Source organism: Pseudorasbora parva, chromosome 21 (genome assembly GCF_024679245.1).
Source record: "Pseudorasbora parva isolate DD20220531a chromosome 21, ASM2467924v1, whole genome shotgun sequence".
Classification (NCBI taxonomy): Eukaryota; Metazoa; Chordata; class Actinopteri; order Cypriniformes; family Gobionidae; genus Pseudorasbora; species Pseudorasbora parva.
In genome coordinates, this window is record NC_090192.1 from 32,484,302 (window position 1) to 32,509,932 (window position 25,631).

The 25,631-nt window shown below is 38.8% G+C and overlaps 2 protein-coding genes across 4 annotated transcripts; both read left to right on the forward strand.

The window, feature by feature from the left end:
* The first annotated feature begins 1,501 nt into the window (after positions 1-1,501).
* On the forward strand, positions 1,502-4,973 carry LOC137055550 (galanin receptor 2a). The gene is made up of 2 exons (XM_067429376.1): positions 1,502-1,848; positions 3,752-4,973. Exons 1-2 carry the CDS (start codon positions 1,502-1,504, stop codon positions 4,491-4,493), a joined length of 1,089 nt encoding a protein of 362 aa, XP_067285477.1. The 3' UTR covers positions 4,494-4,973.
* Positions 4,974-11,518: 6,545 nt separating this feature from the next.
* On the forward strand, positions 11,519-25,627 carry si:ch211-250n8.1 (uncharacterized). Of its 3 annotated transcripts, none has more exons than XM_067429609.1 (16): positions 11,519-11,737; positions 15,551-15,655; positions 16,124-16,199; positions 17,185-17,341; positions 17,418-17,463; positions 17,550-17,608; positions 17,715-17,750; positions 17,845-17,897; positions 18,074-18,206; positions 19,309-19,526; positions 19,615-19,660; positions 19,801-19,866; positions 21,921-21,980; positions 22,055-22,143; positions 25,195-25,289; positions 25,368-25,627. In XM_067429609.1, the coding sequence occupies exons 1-16, from the start codon at positions 11,701-11,703 to the stop codon at positions 25,442-25,444; spliced, it is 1,353 nt and encodes a 450-aa protein (XP_067285710.1). In that variant the 5' UTR covers positions 11,519-11,700; the 3' UTR covers positions 25,445-25,627. The 3 variants fall into 3 exon arrangements, with proteins under 3 accessions (XP_067285710.1, XP_067285711.1, XP_067285712.1); XM_067429610.1 differs by having other exon boundaries at positions 25,394-25,627; XM_067429611.1 differs by lacking the exons at positions 25,195-25,289; positions 25,368-25,627 and having other exon boundaries at positions 19,801-19,886.
* Positions 25,628-25,631: the final 4 nt, after the last annotated feature.

The following is a 25,631-nucleotide window of genomic DNA, read 5'->3' on the forward strand; positions in this document are numbered from 1 at the left end:
CTCCATGATGTACTCACCTTCAAGCTAGGTTTTTCTTTCAGACTTTTAAAATCAGAGTTATATGTCCGGGCTAATCCAAGCATTATAATGGCAGTGAATGGTAGCCCTAAATTTGAAGCCCAAAAAAATCCATCCATCCATCCTTTTAAAAGTTATCCCCACGGCGCTAGGAGGTTATAAAGGCCTTTTGAAGTGAAGTGATGGGTTTGTTTGACCAATTTAAAACTTTATAATGTAAAATATCTAGCTTCTGCCAGACTGCCTTCCATATTATAAATTATTAAATGTAAATGTGTTCAACCGATGCAGAAAGTGTAACTTGTCTCACAGTTAAAAACGCTCCCACAATGTCCAATGTCATACATCGCAGTTACACTTTTTTCGTAAACTGAATACCATTTACTTCTGTAGTATAATGCTTGGATTAGCCAGAACATGTTTAAATAACTCTGATTGTATTAGTCTGAAAGAAGAATATCATACACCTAGGATGATGGCTGAGTAAATCATAGGGTAATCTTCAACTTTAGGGGAACTATCCCTTTAAATTAGCTGTACTGAAGGGGACAGCGGGGTTGCCACACATATTTTTCAAGGTTTAATTTTTTTCCCCTATTAGTTTCTTTATAGACATTTGCTATTGAACATTTCAACATTTGTTGTAAAAAGAAAGAAAGATGCATTTGATCTTTTGTGACAACATGCTCCAGTAGAGGGGTATATTGTCACACTATTGTCACAGTGGAGCCATCCATACAGTTAATGTGTGAACGAATTGAAACGAAACTTAAAAAACGAGACCTTCCCTGACGTCATAGACCAGGGCTATTCAAATCTTACCCTGGAGGGCCAATGCGGTGCAGAGTTTAGCTCCAACCCTAATCAAACACACCTGAACATGCTAATCAATGTTTTCAGGATCATTAGAAAATCACAGGTTGGGTGTGTTTGATCAGGGTTGGAGCGAAACTCAGCACAGCAATGGCCCTCCAGGGTAAGATTTGAATAGCCCTGTCATAGACTGTTTTCGCCAGGAAAATCAAAATGATGTGACGTTTACGCGCGCTCCAGAGCCCTTTTTTCTTTCGTATGCACTGCTCTTATATATATATATATATATATATATATATATATATATATATATATATATATATATATATATATATATATATAATTTATTTTATTTTTTTCGAAATACGTTTTATTTATCGTCGTTTATATAATGTTTTGCAGTGTATAAGAAAGAAAGTTCTTGATAAATAGTTGAGTGTAAGGGGGGAGGAGGCTGGTGAAGGGAGTGATGTTCAGATGTTTCAATCACATCCACCGTCCTCATCTGTACCTGCGTGAAAACCGTCCAGATAGAAAATGATTTTCTTTTCTCGCTGTGTTTGGGTATCCTGATTTATAGGACGCAAAAATGACAATGTAGATGTTCTTTACACGTGTCCAGATGGTGCATACAGCGTTGAAGCTTTTTTGACGTTATACTGCATGCAAGATGAACACATCTCAGCAGATTCACTTCTCTTCCAACTGGAAAGTTGAGTCGGTGATCATTTCTGTCGTATTCTCTATCATTTTTTTGGTTGGTACCGTGGGGAACTGTCTTGTGCTCGCAGTTCTCATCCGCAACGGCCAGATGAACAAAAAGAGCACCAACCTGTTCATTCTGAACCTCGGGCTTGCGGACCTCTGCTTCATCGTCTTCTGCGTGCCCCTCCAGGCTACCATCTACACCATGGACGAGTGGATATTTGGACCATTCGTGTGCAAAGCTGTGCACTTTATCATCTACCTGACCATGTACGCAAGCATCTTTACTCTGGCAGCTGTGTCTCTGGACAGGTACGATCCTGTAGCGCACAAACAGCGCGCGCTTTTCTTTCCAGTTCAGCAAATCGTGAAACGCGTAATTGATAGAGATGTTATAGTCAGTAATATGCAGTAATTGTAGGCTTCCGAAGGAAAAGTGTTAGCATGCACGGCACTTAATCAGAACAATGCAAAAAGAAACTTTAATTGCTAACGAATTTGACGATGTGATGCAAATAAATAATAAAAAAATCATTCTCTTGGCATAGTTTTGAAAACAATGCAACTGTTTAATTAGGCATTAAATAACATAATGAGAATATAATAAGCATTTTACTGTAAAGAGTATTTGTGCAGAATAATTTGTGCTGAATTGCACTTTTTTGTTTATTACTAACAACACATTCTTCACTATTGTGACAAAAGTTTTGGGACACCCCTGCAAATAATTGAATTCAGATGTTCCAATCACTTCCATGGCCAAAGGTGTATCAAATCAAGCACCTAGGCATGCAGATGCTTCTACAATGACTGGTCGTTAATGAAAGAATGGGTCGCTCTCAGGAGCTCAGTGAATTCAAGTGTGGCACCGTGATAGGTTGCCATGTTTATTAAATCTATTTGTGAAATGTACTCACTACTAAATATTCTACGGTCAACTGTTGGTTTTATTATAGCAAAGTGGAAGCAATTGGGAACTACAGCAACTCAGCCACGGAGTGGTTGGCCACATAAATTCACAGAGCGGGGTCAGCGCATGCTGAGGTGCACAGTGTGCAGAAATCTGCAACTTTCTGCAGAGTCAATTGCTACATTCTTCCTGTGGCCTTCAGATTAGCTCAAGAACAGTGCGTACAGAGCTTCATGGAATGGGTTTTCCATGGCCGAGCAGCTGCATCCAAGCCTTATATCACCAAGTGTAATTCAAAGCGTCGGATGCAGTGGAGTAAAGCACGCCGCCACTGGACTTGAGAGCAGTGGAGACTTCTCTGTCTACTGGTTATCCTATGGATGAGTCTGGGTTTGTAGACCCTGCACAGAGTCCTGACCTCAACCCGATAGAACACCTTTGGGATGAATTAGAGCGGAGACTGCTAGCCAGGCCTTATCGGCTAACATCAGCGCCTGACCTCACATATGTACTTCTAGAAGAATATAAAAAAATTCCCATAAACACACTCCTAAACCTTGTAGAAAGCCTTCCCAGAAGAGTTGAAGCTGTTATAGATGGTTGGGCCAACTCCATATGAAACCCTACGGATTAAGAATGGGATGTCATTAAAGTTCATGGGCATGTAAAAACTGGCATCCCAAAACTTTTGGCAATACAAACACTGTAAAAAATGTTTTTTTTTTGTTTTTTGTTGATTTAACTTAAAAAAGTAAGTAACCTGGTTGCCTTAAAATGTTGAGTATATAGAAATTAAAAAATTGAGTTGATACAATGAAGGAAATTTGTTTAATAAATAGAAGCTCAAAATATTATGGTATCTGAACCACATAAAAAATTGATAAATTATGAAAATAGCACAATTTGGCATATTTAACTGCGTCATCAGAAATAAAACACACAAATTACCCAATATGCTTACAAAATCTTTGAATAATATTTTAATAAAGGCTGTCGAATCTCAAAAAATGTTCACTGTATTAACTCAAAATTTTAATTTCAATGAACTCAAAATTTTAAGGCAACCAGGTAACTTTTTTTCTAAATAATTTTTTTACAGTGAAGAGGGAAGGGGAGTTATTTTGATTATGATGGAACATTAAAAAAATAATGCAGCGTGCACTGATAAATCATTTATAATAAACCCTGCAATATTCCATAAAAATAAGAGTCCATTGTGACTTACTAGTAATTAATTAATTTAGCAATAATAATAATTTAAAAAAACACATTTATTGATGTATTATAATTGCTTTTTCTCAACAGATATCTCGCCATTCGGTACCCCTTGCGCTCGAGAGAGACGAGAACACCTCGTAATGCTCTGACCTCCATTAGCCTGGTGTGGGCACTATCGCTGTTCTTCTCAAGTCCTTATCTCAGCTACTTCCAGCAGATGGATCTAAACGGAACCACCCTTTGCATCCCGGCGTGGAACATATATCATCGTCGAGCCATGGACGTCTGCACCTTCGTATTCGGCTACCTCATCCCAGTCCTCATTCTCGGCATCACCTACGCCCGCACCATCCGCTACCTGTGGACCTCCGTGGACCCCATGCAGGACATGTCGGAATCCCGCAAGGCCAAGCGCAAGGTGACCAAGATGATAATCATCGTGGCTGTGCTCTTCTGTATATGTTGGTTGCCGCATCATCTGGTTATCTTGTGTATGTGGTTCGGCCACTTCCCGCTCAACCACACAACCTATGTCATCCGTATTCTCTCTCACCTGGTGGCATATACCAACTCCTGCCTGAACCCCATCGTGTACGCCCTGGTGTCTAAGCACTTCCGCAAGGGCTTCAAGAAGGTGTTTGGCTGTGCTTTGCCTAACCGGGTCGTAAACCGGATCCACAACATGCAGCCAGCGCAGACGTTAAGCCTGATGGAAGCTGCCACGTGTGAAGGATCCAATCATAGCGACGGGTCAACCAGGGGTCGCCTCTGGAGCAAAAGTAGCAAGAAGATGATGACAAGTGCCTTCATGACATTTAATGTGACATAATCCACTTACACTCTCACCTGCTGTCAAATCAGTGCTCACCAAAGTACAAAACTCTTCTTTTCCGGTGGCTTTTAACAGAATTTGAGCTGAGATTACATAAGCTATATTGTCATATAGGCACAGGTTGTCAGGTAGAGAGGAAGCAGTGCTTTTTGTGTTCTTGATGAAGACAGTGACTGATGTTTAAAGTGTAAAATCTCTCGCGCCTGTGTTTCGTCAATGTTGGCAGCTTTCGTCACCGTGCGGTGGTGACTGTGTGTTTTGTGACTGTGACTCATATAGGGTTATCCGGAGGTACGAATAGATTCAATTATCAGAGGGCATAAAGTTGTTTGGTTCAAACATTCATAACAATTTGATCATATTTGAACATATTTTTCGAATTTGTCACCTTAATATTCCCCTGCCATTCTCCTCTCCTTTTGGGTTATTGCTAGGATCCGTTGTATGGGTCAATGATGTATGAGTGTCTATGATGAAGAAAAGGAAACATCTTTTTAAAACCTAGTTTAAAGCACATGTAGTATATATATATATATAAAATCAAAGTTGTCATATAGGCACAGGTTGTCAGGTAGAGAGGAATATATTTTTGAGGATTCAAATTTGTAAATTAACAACATTCTCTGTATTGGAACAGTACGCTATCATTCATTCATTGGGGGTCAGTAAGTTTTTATAATGTTTTTGAAAGAAGTCTCTTATGCTCATCAAGGCTGCATATTTCTTCCCCAAATATTTGAACAAGTAATTTGAATAAATTAATATATGGTTAAAACAAATTGTTATTGTCCCGTATAGCAAATTTCTTGAAACTGTTTGCATTTACATTCTTTAATGGACAACAGCTAAAAGAAAAAAAGTTTGACTTTGTTTTCAATATTATAAAAATGCCTCAGCATATGTACCACTACCTCTTTTGTGTGTTATAGGTTTATGGCTTTGTCAAGCATGTTGTGTTTTTAAAAAAATAAGGTGTTGAATGCGTCTTCTTAGGCTCAACCAAAATGCTTAGAAAGAATTAGCAAGCCGATTATTGAATAAATAAACGATTCTTAACAGCAGTGAAAATAAGTGTTGGTCTTTTGTGATGATTCCTAAGCAACATAGTGTATTGAATCATCTTTCAAGTTGTTATAAAACAGATCTGCACTAGAATATCCACTCATCTTGGTTCTCCCTGGATCTGGCTTTACTGGGAATGTGCCAGTTGGCTGGTTCTAACGTGGAGCTGATTCAAGCTCAGCTGTTGCTTAGTGAGTTGGTGGGTAATATGTGCTTTCAGATTTGCTCCATCAGTGGAAAAAGCCCAGCTTTGCAGCCTCATTTAACGACTTTATTTAACCAGATTTGTGATTATTTTATACTTCCCATGATGCTGCTTATACGCTAAAAAGGGAATGAGGGCAAATCTTTCTGAGACCTCTTCTCTGTAAAGTATCAGCTGCTGCTATCTTGGTAATAAGTTTTTTTTTTATATATTATTTTTTACTAATACTACAAGAAACAGGTCACTGCAGTGTGAATGTTGATTTTAGTGACGTCATGTATGTCAAAAATCTTTTCATGGACTACATAATTGTGCGGGAGACTTTGGTGACAATCTCTCTCATACTGACGGTTCTTCTTGAAGAGCCACTCTGCAGTCGAACAGATTGGCATATCCACAGGGGACAGCTGTGGAGTTTCAAAAGCAATTCTGACTCTCTACTGATGGTGATTATGCTCCTCTGCTCTCCATGATTATCCTTCCCATGTGTCCTATTTCAGGCAGTCACCAGTTTAGCTCTTCACCAGGAACCTAACATTGATCTGCCTTTTTGACAGAGAGCAGACATGAGCGTCATGGACAGTTAAGTAGTCAGTAAAGAAACGTACCCCAAAAGAAATCTTGATCTTTAGATCATGGTTAGGCTAGTGTTTCACAACCCTGTTCACTAGAGGCACACCAACACTACACATTTACTCTTCCTAATCAAGCACTCCTGACTCAACTCATCAGCTCCTTAAAGGGGGGGTGAAATGCTGTTTCATGCATACTGAGCTTTTTACACCTTTAAAGACTTGGATTCCCATCCTAAACATAGACAAAGTTTCAAAAACTAATGTTGGACGTTTGATGGAGTATTTCTGTGTTAAAAATACTCCTTCCGGTTTCTCACAAGTTTCGGCGAGTTTTTTTTCGAGTATGGGTCTAATTGACGTTAAATAGAGCGGAAGGTCCTTGTATGGGCTGTACGGGCTCTTCTCCCGGAAGGGTGCGCGCGCGCGTAACTAGAGGGAGAGAGAGGAAATGCACGCTGTAAACAGTCTCTCAGGTGCAGATCCAGTCCTCCGTGAACACTTATGTCGCGCCCCGGGAAGGCAGCGCTGCATTTGAACCGATTTGAACGCAGAAATGACGGGAAGCTTCAAGGCATCGCTTCAGTCGCGTCGCAAAGTGGATTTCCACGGTCACTGCTGTCACAGGACTTCACCAAATCATACCAAAGAAGTGTGTTTTTGACAGAGCGGTCCTGCTTTGGAAGATGCCGGTGAGTAAATCAACTTCAAATGTCTCTGCTATTGGCTACCGTCGCATGAGTAAACATCAGTAAACGATACGATCGCGTGCTTCGTCATTCAAATGCACTAACGGTTACTCCATTGTTGTTCTCTGTATAACGTTACACTAGTCTGACGTGCAAAACCGTTCTGCTTGCTACTTCTAAGGTCTAGTCGCATACAATAGTCCATAAACCGAATCATGTCCTCATACACTGCGAGTAAAGACACAGAAATGTGGAGAGGCCATTAAATACAGTAACTTACATACCACAGAGACGGACGTCCTGATGTTGCCGTTTCTCCTGTTCAGTTTATTTCAGCCTCAGATTTGATTGTGGATCATTATCTGTATTAGCTGAGATAGATGGGTTTCTCCACGCTTGAGGACGTCACCGCTTTGCGCGCTTGTGATTCTTTAGCTCCGCCCACACGATACGCCTCCAGGCGCTCGGTTTTTTCCGGAAAGACTCGGTACAGCCCATATTTCTTTTATAAATATGATAAAACTAAAGACTTTTTCGGAGATATGAAGGATGCAATACTACTCTATAGGTACTCAAGATTGACATGAGATTGACTGAAACTGAGTGTTTCACCCCCCCTTTAATAGAGACTCCAAGACCAGAAATAGATGGGTCGATTAAGGGAGACATTTAAAATTTGCACTGTTGGTATGCCTCTAGGAACAGGGTTTGGATCTGTATGATCTATGATAGCTTTCTCTGAGGAACAGACCAAACTCTTCCCATTTGCCAGAACTCTTCATTTGCACCTACAGTCTGTTCAACTAAAAATTACATTTTGTATGTAGTGCATCAGGTTTGTCGATGGAAAAACACAGCACTCAGTATTACCCTTTTATACATTTAATTTAAATTATTACTAATTTCTAATTTTCATTAAAACAATTTTTATCATCTAATATTTACAGTGGGGCAAAAAAGTATTTAGTCAGCCACAAATTGTGCAAGTTCTCCCACTTAATAAGATGAGAGAGGCCTGTCATTTTCATCATAGGTACACTTCAACTATGAGAGACAGAATGAGAAAAAAATCCGGAAAATCCCATTGTCGGATTTTTTAAGATTTTATTTGCAAATTATGGTGGAAAGTAAGTATTTGGTCAATAACAAAAGTTTATCTCAATACTTTGTTATATAGCCTTTGTTGGCAATGACAGAGGTCAAATGTTTTCTGTAAGTCGCCACAAGGTTTTTTCACACTATTGCTGGTAGTTTGGCCCATTCCTCCATGCAGATCTTTTCTAAAGCAGTGATGATTTAGAACACAGATTTTCAACTGCCTCCATAGATTTTCTATGGGGTTAAGATCTGGAGACTGCATGGCTAGGCCACTCCAGGACCTTTAAATGCTTCTTACGAAGCCTCTCCTTTGTTGCCCGAGCGGTGTTTTTGGTATCATTGTCATTCTGAAAGACCCAGCCACGTTTCATCTTCAATGCCCTTGCTGATGTAAGGAGGTTTTTACGTTAATACGAGTGCAGGACAGAGGAGCCTCTTAGAGAAGAAGTTGCGGGTCTGTGAGAGTGAGAAATCTTGCTTTTTTGAAGGTGACCAAATACTTATTTTCCACCATAATTTGCAAATAAATTCTTTAAAAAAAAAAACTGATTCTGTCTCTCATAATTGAAGTGTACATATGATGAAAATTACAGGCCTCTCTCACATTTTTAAGTGGGAGAACTTGCACAATTGATGGCTGACTAAATACTATTTTACCCCACTGTATATTTTATTGATTTATTTCAGTTAACAAAACATAAAAAATAAATCTTAAGTCTTATGAGTTTGGATTGAAAAGAGGGAGTAATTAATGACAGAATTGTCAACCTTTTAAATGTGAATATTTAAAATAGAAAGAAAAAATCTTTGTTTTATAACTTTTTTTTTTTAGTAAAGGTAATTATACATTAAAACATTCCTAAAATAAAACCAGCATGTAAGTAATTAGGATGAATCTCTTATAATAATAGAATAATTTTTTACCTGCTCAGTGTTTTTTTCTGACAGAGTTAACCATGTTTGTTTTTGCTTGTGAAGTTCACTCTACCAACCCCCACACATTTTAATTGCTTTCTCCTGAAAATGCAATGTGATCGTGTTACAGTCAAGTCAAAGTTTACCAATTAATATCCACTCTTCTGCCTCACCTCTCAGGGGAATGACTTGAATTCAGGGTGATTGGGACACATTTTTCCATTGAGGTGACTTAAGTGTCCCTATCAATCTGAATTCACTGCAGGTACTTGGTGTCTCTCTAACGATGACACCTTTGCCCACCACACATCTCAGTGTGTACAGATTATCACAATTAGTCTGTGGCAGTGTGGCTGCATCCAGTCACATACTCTCTTGAGTATAGGTACTTATTTTGAGCAAGTAATTACTTCACTTCTGCTAAAAAAAAGTATGTTCTATATGAGTGTGTATGTAATCTGTACGCACTACATTCGTCATTATCACTTGACCATGTCAGTTATGTCACTTCACTGCCGCTCACAAATCCTCTCCCGTGGCCTCATGGGATAGTAAATCGTCCATCGTATGCACACTTCAGAATCCTTATATTCCATTAAATATTATAAGGGCACATCATAAAATAAGGGTACTGTCACGCCCTCACAGCCATCAGACACTGCCACACCCACTCGTTCCCATCACCGGCATTCTGATCACCTGTGCACCATCACCAGCAACACTACTTAAACACTCCTCACCTTCACACTCAATGTCTGGTCTTGCACCGATCCCACCATTGACTACCTGTCCTTCCAAGAAGCCCTCATCTGTAACCATCTTCATCGTCATCTTCGTCCTCACCTTCATCGTCGTCTTCACCATCACCGTCCTTCGTCTGAGTGTCACCATCCACCTAAGTATCACCTGTGTCCGTAACCTCTGATAATAAACTTTGCACGTGCACTAATCCATCTGTGTCCTCGTCTGTGTCTGACAGGTACATTGTTATTTCATGGTGCCTCTAATGGGATAGTTCACCCAAAAATAAAAAATTGCCCCATGGTTTACTCACCCACAAGCCATCCTAGGTGTATATGACATTCTTCTTTCAGATATTATATTAAAATTGTCCTGGCTTATCCAAGCTTTATAATGGCATGAATGGGAGCCCAAAATAAAGAGCATCCAATATAAAAGTAATCCACATGCTCTGGGCATTAAAAAAGGCCTTCTGAAGAGAAGTGATATGTTTTTGTAAGAAAACTATTCATATTTAACACATATTTAAATCTAGCTTCTGCCAAACCACCTTCCTTATTTAACTTACGAAGAAAGTGTAACGTAGTTAACGCCTCTCGCAGTCCCAGTCATACTTTGTGTCAGTTAAACTTTTTCAGTATGATGAATATGGAAGGCGGTCTGGCAGGAGATATTTTTGTGTTAAATATGGAAATTCTTCGTACACAAACATTTCTTTGCTTCAGAAGGTCTTTATTAACCCCCAGGAGCCGTGTGGATTACTTTTATAATGGATAGATGCACATTCTTTGGCTCCCATTCACTGCATTATAATGCTTAGATTAGCCAGGACATTTATATATAACTCCGATTTTATTCATCTGAAAGAAAGATGTCATACGACTAGGATGGCTTGATTTAACCTCTTCAATTAATACAATCAGAATTTGCTTCCATGTGCAGTATATTGCATTACAGTGTAGTATCATCATGGCTGAAAAGGTTACAAATCAACATTCAGTAAGCCTGCCTAACCACCATGCAGTTTCCTTAACGTTAAACACTGCTTACGTCTAGATCCTGCTGCAGCCTTCATAAGCTCCATCCTTTCAGGCACCACACTGGGACGTAACCGGTAGTTGCCGTCCTTTACCGTATGCTTCAAATCAGTCCTAATGGAAGAACCTGTAAGTAAAAGCATGCTTGGTGAATTTAACAGAGATGTTGCCTCACAGCAGATTTGTGCCTCCAGTGAAGTAGATCCAATTAGGATCTAAGACTTTCTCAACAACAAGAAAAGTAAATGTTAACTGCTGTCAAACAAAGGCCCAACGTTGTACTAAAGGAACTGTCAATGCATATTGTACTAATTTGAAAGAAAGATAATTAGCCTACACCACTAAATAAATCAATAAATAAATTCCAACCAAACTGCAGTTGTTATTAATTATGCAGAAAGAATATTTAATTTTGTGTATTTAGGCAAGACAACAGATCTGGTCATTTAATAAAAATAAATATAAAATAAAATTCCCAAGCACAATAGATAATTTGAATGCGATGGATTGGCCATGTTCATGACTTCAGAAAAAAATGCAATCTACACTTGTGCATGTTGTTAGACAAATTAAATACACAAGTGAGAGTGTGAAAATGATTTTAATTGGCTATGCTATAATTTTTCATGTTATTAATTTGTGGTGAAATTTTAAAACAAGCTCTTCCACGGTTTGCGTAATGTTTGGAAACGACCTGTAGATTCACTGAATTAATAGAGAGGGCGCCATCATCATCTTCATCACCACCATCATATGGGGCGGTAGATGTACATTAATGACGGGTGGCACCATTTCACATGTCACTCATGAAGCAACCTTGAGGAAACAAACCTCTGATGAGGTTATTTGCATGATAGATGTGGCGGAATATGCGCGTTGACAATAATGCCAGCAAAAGACCCGCTTATCGAAACACTTAAAGGTAGGTTTCATATCCCATATCATCATTACGCATACTAAGGGTTGTATCTGACATCTTCGATGTGCTGTTGTATGGTTATTGATCAGTTGTTCAGAGTGAAGGTGACAGCTAGGCTGTCTGAGAGCTTCTGTTAGCAGCGCTGTTGTTGGTAGATAAATAGACTAGCATACTTGTTTTGCGCACTGAGAAACCCCGTTTTGAATTAGTAATATGGATTGAAGTGGCACTGAAGGGGATGTTTTGATTGCTGTAGATAGCAATATCTGTTTTTTTTGGTGTAAATATCAGGAAGCAATACACGGCTAGACTAAAACGAGTTTCAAGTATTCACAGTGAGTAACGTTAGCCTGTTTCTAATAGGTGAGAAAGTCACCATGAAATCACAATTGACCATTCTATTTTTTTTTTTTTTTTTTTTTTTGTGAATTATTGCGGTATTATAATGATGTAGCCTATCCGTAATATTATTTTTGGCCTGGTAATCTTTAATGAAATTCTTTTTTTTAAAGTTTATTATTAAAACAATAACATCAAGAAACAGTATAAAAAACCAAAACATAATTTACAATAAATAAAGCAGTTTCCACAGGGGTGTAAATATACTTCCCATCCCTCAACATCTCTTCTCTGATGATGTATTTACTGGAGCAAGGGCGGGACAACAATCAATTACGATCAACAACATCAAAGTCCCTCCATTTTTTTCTTGTTCGATAATCTGTTTAAAGGTGAACTATGTAGTATTTTTGCAGTAAAATATCCAAAAACCACTAGGCCCGTGCTATATATTTTGTTCAGTTGAGTAGGCCTACCTACAATATCCCAAATGTTTCCAACTATTTGTAAATTGTGAGAAAATCGCTATTTTAACTAAGGACCGTGACGTTTCAGCATAGCGAATGAGGAAGTCGCCTCTCAATTGCGTCATATCTGCGTTACCCTCGGTGTCGTGTTTTATTTGGCAGAAGCGCTTTACTCCTAGCAGTGTGAACAAGTGAATGCACGGAGTAACGTCATAACATCATTTTCAACACACTTAAATGTATCTAATATGATAAACATAGCTGCATTACCTCATAATCATAACCATAGACCGTAAAAAAAATATGGACGACTCGACATCATCCGTTTCCACTTGGCAGATTTGAAGCTTTTAGGCGGCCTGCACGGCGCGGACATCTTGGGACCGAGTCTGCGCAGTAGCGATTTCGGGACCGGAGTTGCGCAGTAGAGCGCAGGAAGTAGAGCAGGAAGTACAGCTGCAATATCAAAAGCCCGCCCACACTCTCGCAGATGCAGAACAATTAATTATGTTGGTGTGAAATAAACAGTTATGGAAATGTAGAAATTAAAGCTAAAGCTCCAATCTGCTCCCAAAGTTTCGAAAAAAGTCAGTTAGTACCTAAGTGACAACTTCACTCAGAGAAGCCGTCAGTTTCAGCTGTCAATCATGACGTCACACCCCCCGTTTTTATAGCATCAAATAACTAACTCAAACTAAACTTATTTGAAAAACGAACACTTGAAATGAAATCATCGTGATGATAACTGCCTTCAGTGACATAAACTAACTTTGGGGGAAAAATATTTGAAGTGTAATTTTATTATTTAGCTTGCCTGCATTAGAAAACACAGTGGGGCGGCTATACTGGGACTGGTCACCGGGGGGCAATCGAGGCGCGAAAGCTTCAGTAAATGAGAGGGAGACTGCAGGCTTGATCATAACCGGAAGAGCGGAAATAGTGCAGGCGCTCGGCGACTGTGTCCTGTCCCGTCTTAATAAAAGTCCCGGTGTTCGCGAGGCGGGTATTTGTATGACAATCGCTCCAGCGGCCGTACTCAGCTCCACAACACTCGGTCCTGCTCTGCCTCATACTACAGTAACGTCAATAACCACATGCATAAACATGATTTCTGCCCTATTTTCCACCGGCTGTGAGGTGAAGACCACATGTCCCAAGATGCTGCACTCAAACTTTGCGTCATCAAACTAGGCATTTGTTTTGAATAAGTGCCCTCCAGTGGACGGAAAGTTGCATAGTGCACCTTTAACTCGTCAATAGGGTTGGGCATCGAGAACCGGTTCTAACTTGGAACCGTTTAAAAAATAACGATTCCATTGGAATCGTTTAGAAAATTTATTTTCGGTTCTGATCTTCGGTTCCAAGCGCGCAAGTTTTGGTTTCCATGGCCACGTGATTTCCGGAGCTTGCGCGCCCGCTTGTTCTTTTAGTCATGGAAGCCCGGTAAGCGGCTCTGAAGTGTGGATTTATTTCACTTTTAAAAGCCTGGGTCGGCACAGTGCAACTAGTGTTGTCAAAAATATCGATACTGAAATATCTATAAAGATACGATAGCCTGCTCAGCCTACACAATCCATCCCAGCTGCTCTCCTCTCCTCTCCTCTCTGACCGACAGCGAGTTGACGCGCAGCCGCATATATTCTCATTTAGCCGGTTAACCTCTGAACACGACGGACGCGCGTTCTGCTGGACTTTTCCTTACGACAGCGTGTTAGTGTTAGTGTGTGTGATCGGTCTGAATTCCGCGCGGGATTGCACATAATTCTACGAATCCCTGCAGATTTCAGGCTCACATCTGAAGCGCGCACACACACACACCGTAATAAAGCCGCCCCTGACATACAAGTGCAAATATGTGCTTCTTTTTCCTGCTTATTATTGGTCAAATACACTCAAACAAATTCTCAGTGCACATTTTGAACAGTATGTAAACACAGTCTTAAACAATTCAGGAAGAAATGAATGAGTAACAGGAACAGTGTTCAGGATCAATGAGTGCGCCAGTTCTTAAAGGGACCGCAGTCATTTGTTATTCAAAGTCAAACTACAAAAAGACAAACGATCACACTGCTCTTGACTGATCAACTTGTGTAACTTTAATGGTTTTATATGAAACTATTTAATTTTTTGCAAAAAACATTATCCAATGTTATTTTAAATTTATTTAGCCACTTTGCGTTTTTTTATTCAGTTTCTTACCTGAATGTTAGACCTACCTGAAAAAATAAAGCTGTCTATTTCATTTATATCTTTTATTCTATTGTATTTATTTGTGCTATTTTGTGTAATATGTATCTTTGTTTATTCAATTTAACATTCAAAATCAAGCTTACTTGTGCTGTGTGTAAACTATTGCAACACAATTACCCCGTTGTAAAAATACATTGAGTTAACAAATATTTGTGAGATAATTTTAATAGTAATTGATCAATGTTTATATATGAGAAAAAGCTTAAAAGCTTTATCATATAAAGTGATCTCTTCAGAAGAAATTTTTGATTGCCTAGACTTTCAAAAGACAGACAAAAAAAAAATTATATAAAAAATATCTAATTGACGGTATATGCAGCGTTTTCCCCCCGTTGTATTGAAAATAGCATTGAATATCGATGTGACATGTTTTGACTCCACCCCTCAAAGAATCGGAATCGAGAATCGAAAAGAACCGGAATCGAAAGTAAGAATCGGAATCGGAATCAGAATCGTTCAAATCAAAACGATGCCCAACCCTACTCGTCAAAATGGGGAATTTTGTCAATTTTTCTCTGCCAGTAAAAATACAACCAAAAGCTGATCTGGAGAAGTGAGCGCCAGAAATTTCCCCTCTCCGCTCAGAGTGTTCTAATATCACTCCGCTGCAGATCCATCTTGTTTTATATTCCTGGCAACCGAGTTCGCCAGTGTGTGCTGTTTTGGTCTGGTTTAATGATGCAAGTGTTATTCCACCTACATTACATCTTGTGTTTAAAAACACTAATCATTAACCATCATCCTCCCTGTTAATTCCAAGTGTGCATTCTGAATTTGAAATCGGAGGGCACTGTGACTGACTCCAACCCACACCTGGCATCCTGCTGTGAGCTCCTGGAACTTATCCTGCAAAAGGGACTACAGCGTGAGCTCCACACACCAACACACACTCTCCTGTACACCTGCATATCGTCATCTGTCAGCAAACAGGATGCGCACTCAAATATTGAGTGATTATTACACCTGGCACACATTGTGAGAAAATACATACACATTACATAATAAGGATATGTATTGACAATATTTTAATAATTTTGACACTCGATTTATTTTTCCAATGTATAACCTTTTGACCTGAATGTTTTTGCTTAAATGCTTCAAAGTAGTTGTACATAACAAACTGTCTGTATAAGTATTAATTTCAATGCAAAACATAGAACAAAGATAGTTAAAGGAAAAGCAGAAAACAAGTCCTTGCAGTCTTATCAATATAATTATTAGTGGCAGAAGTATGTTTCTTAGATTAAAAAACAAACAAAAATACAAGCAAATAAAAGTGCATGTAAAGGACACTATATTTATTATGAATGCTGCATGTCATTCATTTTTGTAGAGCCTGTTCTCAGCTTGGCACATAGAGACTACTGGAATTGTTTTGAACAGCTTCTACACCACGACACATGTGGCAGGTGAGTCTTTATGCACTCATTTCTTCAATTTTTTGGTATAATTTACCTTAGGGTGAAAATAAAATCTAGGATTCGAAGTCTAATTAAGGACGGTGTGGCAATTTGTCCAAGAAACATTTTTTGTTATGCTGCAGGTTTAATGTCTCTTCACATCCTGATAGCAATCACTAAATTAAGTGGTCTAAATGTGTGTATATATATATTGACTGTACTGTGCAACGTGTAGGACCAATGCAATGATACAAGGTCCTACTCCGCACCGCACACCTACAACACAGATATCACACGTCCTCATGCTATGCCGATTTAGAGAGACGTCAGTCAACCGAGCACCGCAACGAAACAGATGCAACACCAGTTACATCAGTTTCCCACCATCATTTCGATTTTTTTATAGTAATAAAAATAATTTAGTTCAGTAACTGTTAGAGAACAGACTGAACTTATCTGCTTATACAGCTGAATGAGAGCCGCAGCACAGACCAGCAGCAGGAGTCAGATATCATTTGTCATGAGAGTGAAGATTTGATGACCGTGAAAGATTTTCAAAGTGAAATGTAAAAGCACCTATTTAAGCGAGCTTGTCATTGTACTGTTCTGTTGAATAATATTGAAGTCACCATTGCTATGTGTTTTGAGACATGAGGTATTTTAATGGCGTCTCTCGTGACGCTTTTGTGTTTTGGAGGAGGTGTGGCTTTGGAGATGCCTGCCTTTAAATCCAGGACATAAACAGTAATGTGGGATTTTGAAACATTTAGTAATATAAATAAAAGAGGTATTTTAAAATCTGAAATTGCTGTTTTTGTCATTCCTAAATTGTTATTCTAATAATTGCAATAACAATATCCATGTACTATATTACATCATAACACTCAGTTTAATACCCTTCTCCATTTTAAAAATAACAGCTTATGATTAATCACAACCACAACATGTCTGAAAAGATATTTGAATAATCAGAATGTTCTGTCTGCCCGTGAAGGTTGAGTTCAGTCTCTTTGGCAGTGCAACAGACCACGGCCTGCAGCAAACTCATTACCTCTCAAGGCCGAGGACGCTTCTTCTTACGGCTCATGCTGATGAGGAGAACCCTGGGAAATGTAGTAAAACACCTGCTGCACACAAACAGAGTAATCGAGGTTAGTGGACACTCACAGAGTGATGACTGAATCTTGTCTTTTACAGATAATCAACATTTGTTTCTTCTCTTTGCAGTGGTATTGCCCTAACATTTCTATTCTCCGAAATGAGGAGTTTGTAGGTAAATGTTTTGGTTTCTCAAACCATCTAACTTGGTCATTGGATTGTTTTTTTGCTGTAAATAGTATCTCAACTGTTTCCAAACAGAACCGTTCCTTTCGCTGACTATGGTGTTGTCAGAAATGAACTTTAAGATCAGTATTGAGGTATGAACCGCTGTATTTGCTATACGCATCAGTGTATTTCAGATTTGTCACAGTAAAGTGTTGTAATTTTTTGCTGGAATCTTCCTCTCTGTGACTTTAATCTCAGAACTGCAGCTTCCTGGATGAAAGCTGGCTGCTTCCGGTACAGTCTTAATTTTCTGACATGCTTCATTTACCTGTGTGTGCATGACGAGGCAATGTTGAACTGCATGTTGCAAACCTTGCTTGTGTTTTAGGTGTGTCAAATCTTTGAAGCTGTTCCCTGTCGGGAGCTGGGAATGGTGCTCAGGTTAGCATGTCGGCATGTCTTTTCAATTCTGAATGCTGCATTTGTTTGTGTATTGTAGTTATTCTAAAAATCATTTTTGTTCACATTCTGATCCCCCTTTTGCTGTCTGTGTTGTTTTTGATTTTCTAGATTATTACTATTCATATATCATATTCTATTCATCTTTCTTTCTAAAGGTACTTAGATGGACGTGTGTTTGTGCTGGAACTTCTTCAGGGTAGTCAAGCTCAGGTGGAAATGTTTGCTGAGCCTGGTGACATTATTGATGAAATCAATGGGATATCACTGAGGAATGCTAGCAATGGGCAGGTCAGAATACATTTTACCCTTAAAATATATCCTGCATAACCCAACATACCAACATACAATTTTATTGCTTCTAAAGACAGCCTGATATTTGGGTACTCTGTTATCTGCTTTACCCGAATTGATTATATAATCATGATAAGCTTCTGTGTTTCCATTGTGTTTGCTTATTCTAATACTCGTTCAACACTCCTGTCAGAAAAAAATGTTCCAACCACTTATTTTCTCTTCTGGGAAACACTAAAAGATATGTTAGGTACAATGTTCAAGCTGCTGGTTTGCATGATGTGGATGTTAATGACTAAATGTAAATGATATTATAAACTGCACATCATTAAACTACCATTAAAGTTATTCAAATGATTCATACTATTTATACGCTATATTCCAAGACTTCTGAATCCATACAATAGTTCACAAAAAAAGAAGAAGAAAATTCTGTCATCATTTACTCACCCGCGTGTCGTTCCAAACCCACAAGACTTTTGTTAATCTTCGAAAACAAATTAAAATATTTTTAAGGAAATCTATGAGATTTCTAATTTTAAAGTTGACATGATTTTTTTTTAAAATACTTGTTTTTGGTCTTATCTTATTCATCCATGTATATGGTTAATTTGCAAAAAAAACTACATTTACCATTTTTTTTCTCGATATTCCAGTGAAAAGTGTAACAGAAGCAGGAGAAATTAATGTACAGGTTTCCAGGCTGAGCTGCATGACGAAATCAAATCGCAGGCAGATCAGGCTGGGTTTAACCAGTCTAGTGATATGACTGACTTGTCTCTGGTAACTTATGCCGAACTTCACCAATCATTTTGTCTGCATAATCCCGCCCCTTTCTTACAGTCGACTGCAAGCTTGCATTCAACCATTTGCCTCCCTCCTCCAATCAACAACCGATGCACAAAACCAAGTCAATATTTGATAATCCAATAATCTGGTTCACTCAGACGTACATCACAATACAAAAGAAAAGATTTGTCACTACTTCCATTACATTGCGATTTTAAAATGTCATTGTGAATGTGAAAAAAAAAGTCAACTAAGGTAGTGTAAAGATCACTATCTGACTGACAGGCCACACACTTTTTTCCCTCCAAAGGCAGGTGTGGTTCTGTCCAAGCTCAAGGGTCAGCCACTTTCCATTCACTTTATACGTTGGAGAGGAGAAGATGGGTCCATCTATCAGCCGCTGGTCAAACACTTACGGCAACTCAAACAGGAAAAACCCTTGCTTCAGTTTGGCCCAAAACCAGCCTCTCAGCGGGACAGAACTGCAGTTCAGAAGTCAGGGCAGACACAGTGTGTGAAAGACGGCAGGTACTCTCAATAAAGACTTCACGTTTGTTTGCAATTGTATTAGTCTCAAATACCATAAACAGTCTGTTTGATCGTGTTTCATTTACAGGATCCTGTACGCTGTGCACCTCTTAGGAAAAGCAAACATAGGAATGGTACAGTAGTTGTGTAAACATCTCTCTTCATGGTGCACTTGCATCGCTTTAATCCATGTAATGTGTATTTTTTGAGGCAATGTGTGATAAAAATAGAGTAATTAATTAATATATCTATGTTATTTTTGTTTAATCTTAAGTATGGAGGTAAGGAGAGTCTGCAACATGCCATCCCATTGGTTCTAAAGAGCAGACAGGCAAGAAAGGTACATCTACAATTAATCAAGTGAGTTTTATACAGGGAAATATACACTGTCTGGCCATAAAAATAAACAAACAAACAAAAAAGTTGCTGTTTGGATTTAAAGGTCCCGTTCTTTGCGTGTTTTCGAAGCTCTGATTATGTTTACAGTGTGCAATATAACATGAGTTCATGTTTCGTGTGTAAAAAAACACAGTATTTTTCACATAATTTACTTATCTGTACAGCGCTGTTTCCTCTGTCCTAAAAACGGCCTGATGATTTCCTTGTTCTATGAAGTCCCTCCTTCAGAAATACGTAACGAGTTCTGATTGGGCCAGCGCTTCTCGTGTTGTGATTGGACGGTAGTTTAGCGCACTTTGCCCGGAAAGGTCCCGCCTCTTACCATAACGGGGAGATGCAAGCGCTGAATGCGCGCTCTTCTCCACAAGACCACAAGACCGCAAGCAACAAGACCACGCCCCCTATTTTGCGTGTTCTTGTGGGCCGAGGGTTAGTCAACAAACTGTCCTAGTGACGTCATTACATCCCTGCACTTCCTGCTGTAGTCCAAACCGGCCATTTGCTGTAGGCTTTGAAAGGGAACTTCTGTTAAATAAAATATCTCGCTTGGCATTGAACTTTGAGCTGTATAATTTTACAGGTATTATTTATGCTCTAACAGCAACATTACACACTAACTAAAGTTTGAAAGATGGAATCGCGAAGAACGGGACATTTAAATGCTTAACAGTCAACAACTGTGTAGGAATAATTTTCACACATGAATCGTCACCTGAGTCCAGACCCTAAATGCATTGAAAGCCTTTGGGATGTGCTGGAGTAGACGTTACAGAGTGCTTGACTCTTGCATTGTCATTACAAGATCTTGGAAAATTTGTGGAAATATGTGTGCGTCAATTTTTGGTCAAGAGTCCAAAACTTTTAATGTATTTAGGGTCTGGACTCGAGATGTCCAAGCATTCTCTTACGATTTGAGCCTAATGAATCTTGACATTATCACCCTGGAATATGGCCATGAGGTGTCTTTCTACATGGTTGTTTAAAGGTGGGGTAAGTGTTATTTCAAAACCGTTTTAGAAAAAGGACTCGGGCCGAGTGGAATAACAACCTTTTAGCCAATCAGCAGGTAAGGGGCGTGTCTATGGTGAGAAGAGAGGCTCAGTGCACAACATTATTCAAAACACACGAGTCACACAGGACGGACATTAGCCAAGAAAGAACTAACATATGCTGGCTTTTGCTTGAATATACTCGTGTGTCACGTTCACTTGTTTGTCCATTTGCGATCGTATTGTGGCTCACTTGTGGCGATGATAATGACCCGTTCATTTCCACACCGCATGGAGCATCTAAATCTCCTCAGTGTGTTTCAAGGTTTCAAGCGTCAGCTCACAAAATGTGTCAGACATGTAAGATACTATACTCCTAATATATGTTTGTTTCCTCTTTTCATCTATATAACCCATCCAGTCATAATTGTAATATATGTCGTTAGCTGGACTATCAAGCTTGTATAGCCTACTAACTATTGAGTTGTTCATGAGAACTGTTTGTGTTTGTGATCGCTATAACTCTATTCTGGTCATAATTGTTCGTTAGTTGGATTGTTGTGCTCGTGTTCTATCGAGTTGTTCATGAGAACGGTTTGTGTTTTTGTGATAGAAGGGGTGACGTTTTTATTGAATATTCGACCTGGATTAGTTACACACAGATTCTGCCATAGTCGTTGCCTGGGTTACGTATGTGTGGGGCGGAGCTATCAAAATAGAGCCGAGACCCTTTTTGGGGGTAGGGGGGTGTTTGTTTTGGTGATTAGAACTATCAACAACGGTTACCAGATAGCACTTACCCCACCTTTAAGGAACGAAAAGCTGTCTGTCGACAAAAATGTAACATGTTAGAAACATAATCACTGAGATAATGATCCAATCATAGACTCTTAAGCATTTGCCTATTTAAATCCAAACAGTGACTTTTTTTTGCTGGGCAGTGTATATAAGCTAGTTGTGACATTTGTATAATTTTTCACGCATGCTTTTTGATTTTATTATACAGGAAGTACTGCTGGATGTAAAGGAGACTCATCTTACCTGCATCGAGAAGTCCAATAAGCAGGTTTGTATTATTCAATGTTATATATGTGTAACTTGGGTGTATAATTTTAAGCCAAAGTCTCTCCTTTTGTTTAGGAGCTGTTTCAACACCACTTCCCTGAGATATCATGTGTTGGGAGGTTTGGAAGCCAACCTGATTTAACCATTTTTGCCTTTTGTTTATTGTAAGTATACTTTGGAGTATACAGGTCCTTCTTAAAAAATGAGCATATGTGATAAAAGTTCATTATTTTCCCATAGAAGCCCGTTTCCGCCATAGTTGAGGCAAGTCAAAATAATGAGAAACTCTCGAAATATTGACTTAGCATCTCGAAATAATGAGAAACTAAGTCAATATTTCAAGAAAACATCTCGAAATAATGAGAAACTTTCTCGAAATATTGACTTCTCATTATTTCGAGATGATAAGTCAATATTGCGAGAAAAATTCTCATTATTTTGAGATATTTTTCTCGAAATATTGACTTATCATCTCGAAATATTGAGAACCTTTCTCATAATAATGACATATTTTCTCGTAATTATGACTACTTCTCGTAATTTGCACATTGGCACAGTTTGGTGCAGCAACTCACATCAAGCGAGGCGGGCAGCATACGCTGTGCTATCTTATTAATTTATTTTTGTTTGTTCTATTAGCTTACTGTTGGATGAAAACTGCTGCCCGATCACAACCTCATATTTCTTTTGCAACTTTTCGGCAGCAGAACTCTGTCCCTGTCGTTTACCAACCCGATCACATGTAAATACGTAAATAGTAGGCTACGAGTGTGCAATGTCGTGGAATGTATACACCAAACTCATTTTGGCGTGCATATGCTATTCGCAGTTTTTTGCATGCATATGATCCGCACTTTTATGGCGTGTATATGACGCGCTCTTGGGTAGGACTAGGGTGATGGGGTGGGTGGTTTGTCCGTATAATACGCCATAAAGTGCGTAGCCTATCATATGCACGCGAAAAACAGTGTGTGTGTGTGTGTCTCCAGAGGTTTGAAGTTGTTCAATGGATGTTGCCATCTCGCAGCCACCTCTGTTCTGTTCTTTCAGTACCAAAGCTCGTTCTTGTTTAAAATCCTCTCAAGAGCGCGTTTGCTCAGAGATAGGCTATTCAGTGCAAATCAGATAAGATAATAAGGCAATAATTGAATCATTAGTAGCTAAAACCACAGTTAAAATACTACAATTCACCCTTTGTCGGGTTGCGGCAGATCATTGAGCAGCATGTTATAATTTGACTTGGTGTAAATCTTAATTTAGTTTACATGAATCGGCATCAGCAACACCGGTGTCCTATATAGCGTGACCCAAGCGCATAATACGTCGTAATAATTTCTCATTATTTCGAGATGTTAAGTCAATATTTCAAGAAAGTTTCTCATTATTTCGAGATATTAAGTCAATATTTTGAGAAAGTTTCTAATTTTTTCAAGATGCTAAGTCAATATTTCGAGAAAGTTTCTCATTATTTCGAGATGTTTTCTTGAAATATTGACTTAGTTTCTAATTATTTCGAGATAGTTTCTCATTATATCGAGTGGTTTTCTCGAAATATTGACTTAACATCTCGAAATAATTAGAAACTAAGTCAATATTTCAAGAAAACATCTCGAAATAATGAGAAACTTTCTCGAAATATTGACTTAGCATCTCGAAATAATGAGAAACTTTCTCAATATTTCAAGATGCTAAGTCAATATTTCGAGAAAACAATCCCAGAATCAATATCATTGACACCCTCAAGCGAGAGGGTAAGACACAGAAAGAAATTTCTGAACGAATAGGCTGTTCCCAGAGTGCTGTATCAAGGCACCTGAGTGGGAAGTCTGTGGGAAGGGAAAAGTGTGGCAAAAAATGCTGCACAACGAGAAGAGGTGAGCGGACCCTGAGGAAGATTGTGGAGAAGGACCGATTCCAGACCTTGGGGGACCTGCGGAAGCAGTGGACTGAGTCTGGAGTAGAAACATCCAGCGCCACCGTGCACAGGCGTGTGCAGGAAATGGGCTAGAGGTGCCGCATTCCCCAGGTCAAGACACTTTTGGGCTACAGAGAAGCAGCACTGGACTGTTGCTCAGTGGTCCAAAGTACTTTTTTCGGATGAAAGCAAATTTTGCATGCCATTCGGAAATCAAGGTGCCAGTCTGGAGGAAGACTGGGGAGAAGGAAATGCCAAAATTCCTGAAGTCCAGTGTCAAGTACCCACATTTAGTGATGGTCTGGGGTGCCATGTCAGCTGCTGGTGTTGGTCCACTGTGTTTTATCAAGGGCAGGGTCAATGCAGCTAGCTATCAGGAGATTTTGGAGCACTTCATGCTTCCATCTGCCGAAAAGCTTTATGGAGATGAAGATTTCGTTTTTCAGCACGACCTGGCACCTGCTCACAGTGCCAAAACCACTGGTAAATGGTTTACTGACCATATTACTGTGCTCAATTGGCCTGCCAACTCTCCTGACCTGAACCCCATAGAGAATCTGTGGGATATTGTGAAGAAAAAGTTGAGAGACGCAAGACCCAACACTCTGGATGAGCTTAAGGCCGCTATCGAAGCATCCTGGGCCTCCAGAACACCTCAGCAGTGCCACAGGCTGATCGCCTCCATGCCACGCCGCACTGAAGCAGACATTTCTGCAAAAGGATTCCCGACCAAGTATTGAGTGCATAACTGAACATAATTATTTGAAGGTTGACTTTTTTTTGTATTAAAAACACTTTTCTTTTATTGGTCGGATGAAATATGCTAATATTTTGGAATTTTGGGTTTTCATGAGCTGTATGCCAAAATCATCAGTATTAAAACAATAAAAGACCTGAAATATTTCAGTTGGTGTGCAATGAATCTAATATATGAAAGTTTCATTTTTATCATTACATTATGGAAAATAATGAACTTTTATCACATATGCTAATTTTTTGAGAAGGACCTGTACTATGTTGTATAATAGATGTCTATTCATATGTTAGTAATTCAAATTAAATGAATGGCATGCTGTTTTATGCTAAGCTTTCTTTCTTGAAAGATCTTTTTATATATATATATTTATTTATATATTGATACTGGATATTATGCTCACATATTGGAATTTGAATAATTAGCAAGTGGATTATGAGACTGGTTTATCTGCATTCCATTTTCTTATCAGTGACATTTCCTTCCTTGCTTTGTGTTTTTGAACATTTTTGGACATTCAGTACTAAACATTAAATTGGTTTTCAGAGATTCACCGCAGGCAGGCAAACCAACAGGCTTCTGTTGTGTGGTCCTGCAGGCTGCCACAAGCAGTGAGTGTGAAGAGATTGTTAACCGTATAGGTGAGTGTGAAACCACCTTAATTCACAGTATTAATGTAATAGGAGGATTCATATGTCAAGCTTCAATCAGTTTAGTAGTAATTCATTTTTTTTTTCCCCCACAGCCGCTGGGTTCAAACACACAGAATGGTTTGTATGAAAAACCCAGAACTTAAGTGGACATCTTCTGCATCATGTTTTTTTTTAAACACTATATGTATATATATCATATATTCTAATGTATTATAACAATATAGTTTATTGCTTGTATTAGTATATATGACAGACAAAACCTTATTGTAATACACTGTATTTGTGCTATGCTTTTTTATAGAAATACATGAAAGTATTCAGTCAGATTTT

Excerpts from the sequence above, each read along its gene's own strand:
- LOC137055550 (XM_067429376.1), top strand. The coding sequence starts at position 1,502 with ATGAACACATCTCAGCAGATTCACTTCTCTTCCAACTGGAAAGTTGAG. Across the intron at positions 1,849-3,751 it reads GCAGCTGTGTCTCTGGACAG|ATATCTCGCCATTCGGTACC; the intron begins GTACGATCCTGT and ends TTTTCTCAACAG.
- si:ch211-250n8.1 (XM_067429609.1), top strand. The coding sequence starts at position 11,701 with ATGCCAGCAAAAGACCCGCTTATCGAAACACTTAAAG. Across the intron at positions 17,342-17,417 it reads ACACAAACAGAGTAATCGAG|TGGTATTGCCCTAACATTTC; the intron begins GTTAGTGGACAC and ends TTCTCTTTGCAG. Across the intron at positions 17,464-17,549 it reads CCGAAATGAGGAGTTTGTAG|AACCGTTCCTTTCGCTGACT; the intron begins GTAAATGTTTTG and ends GTTTCCAAACAG.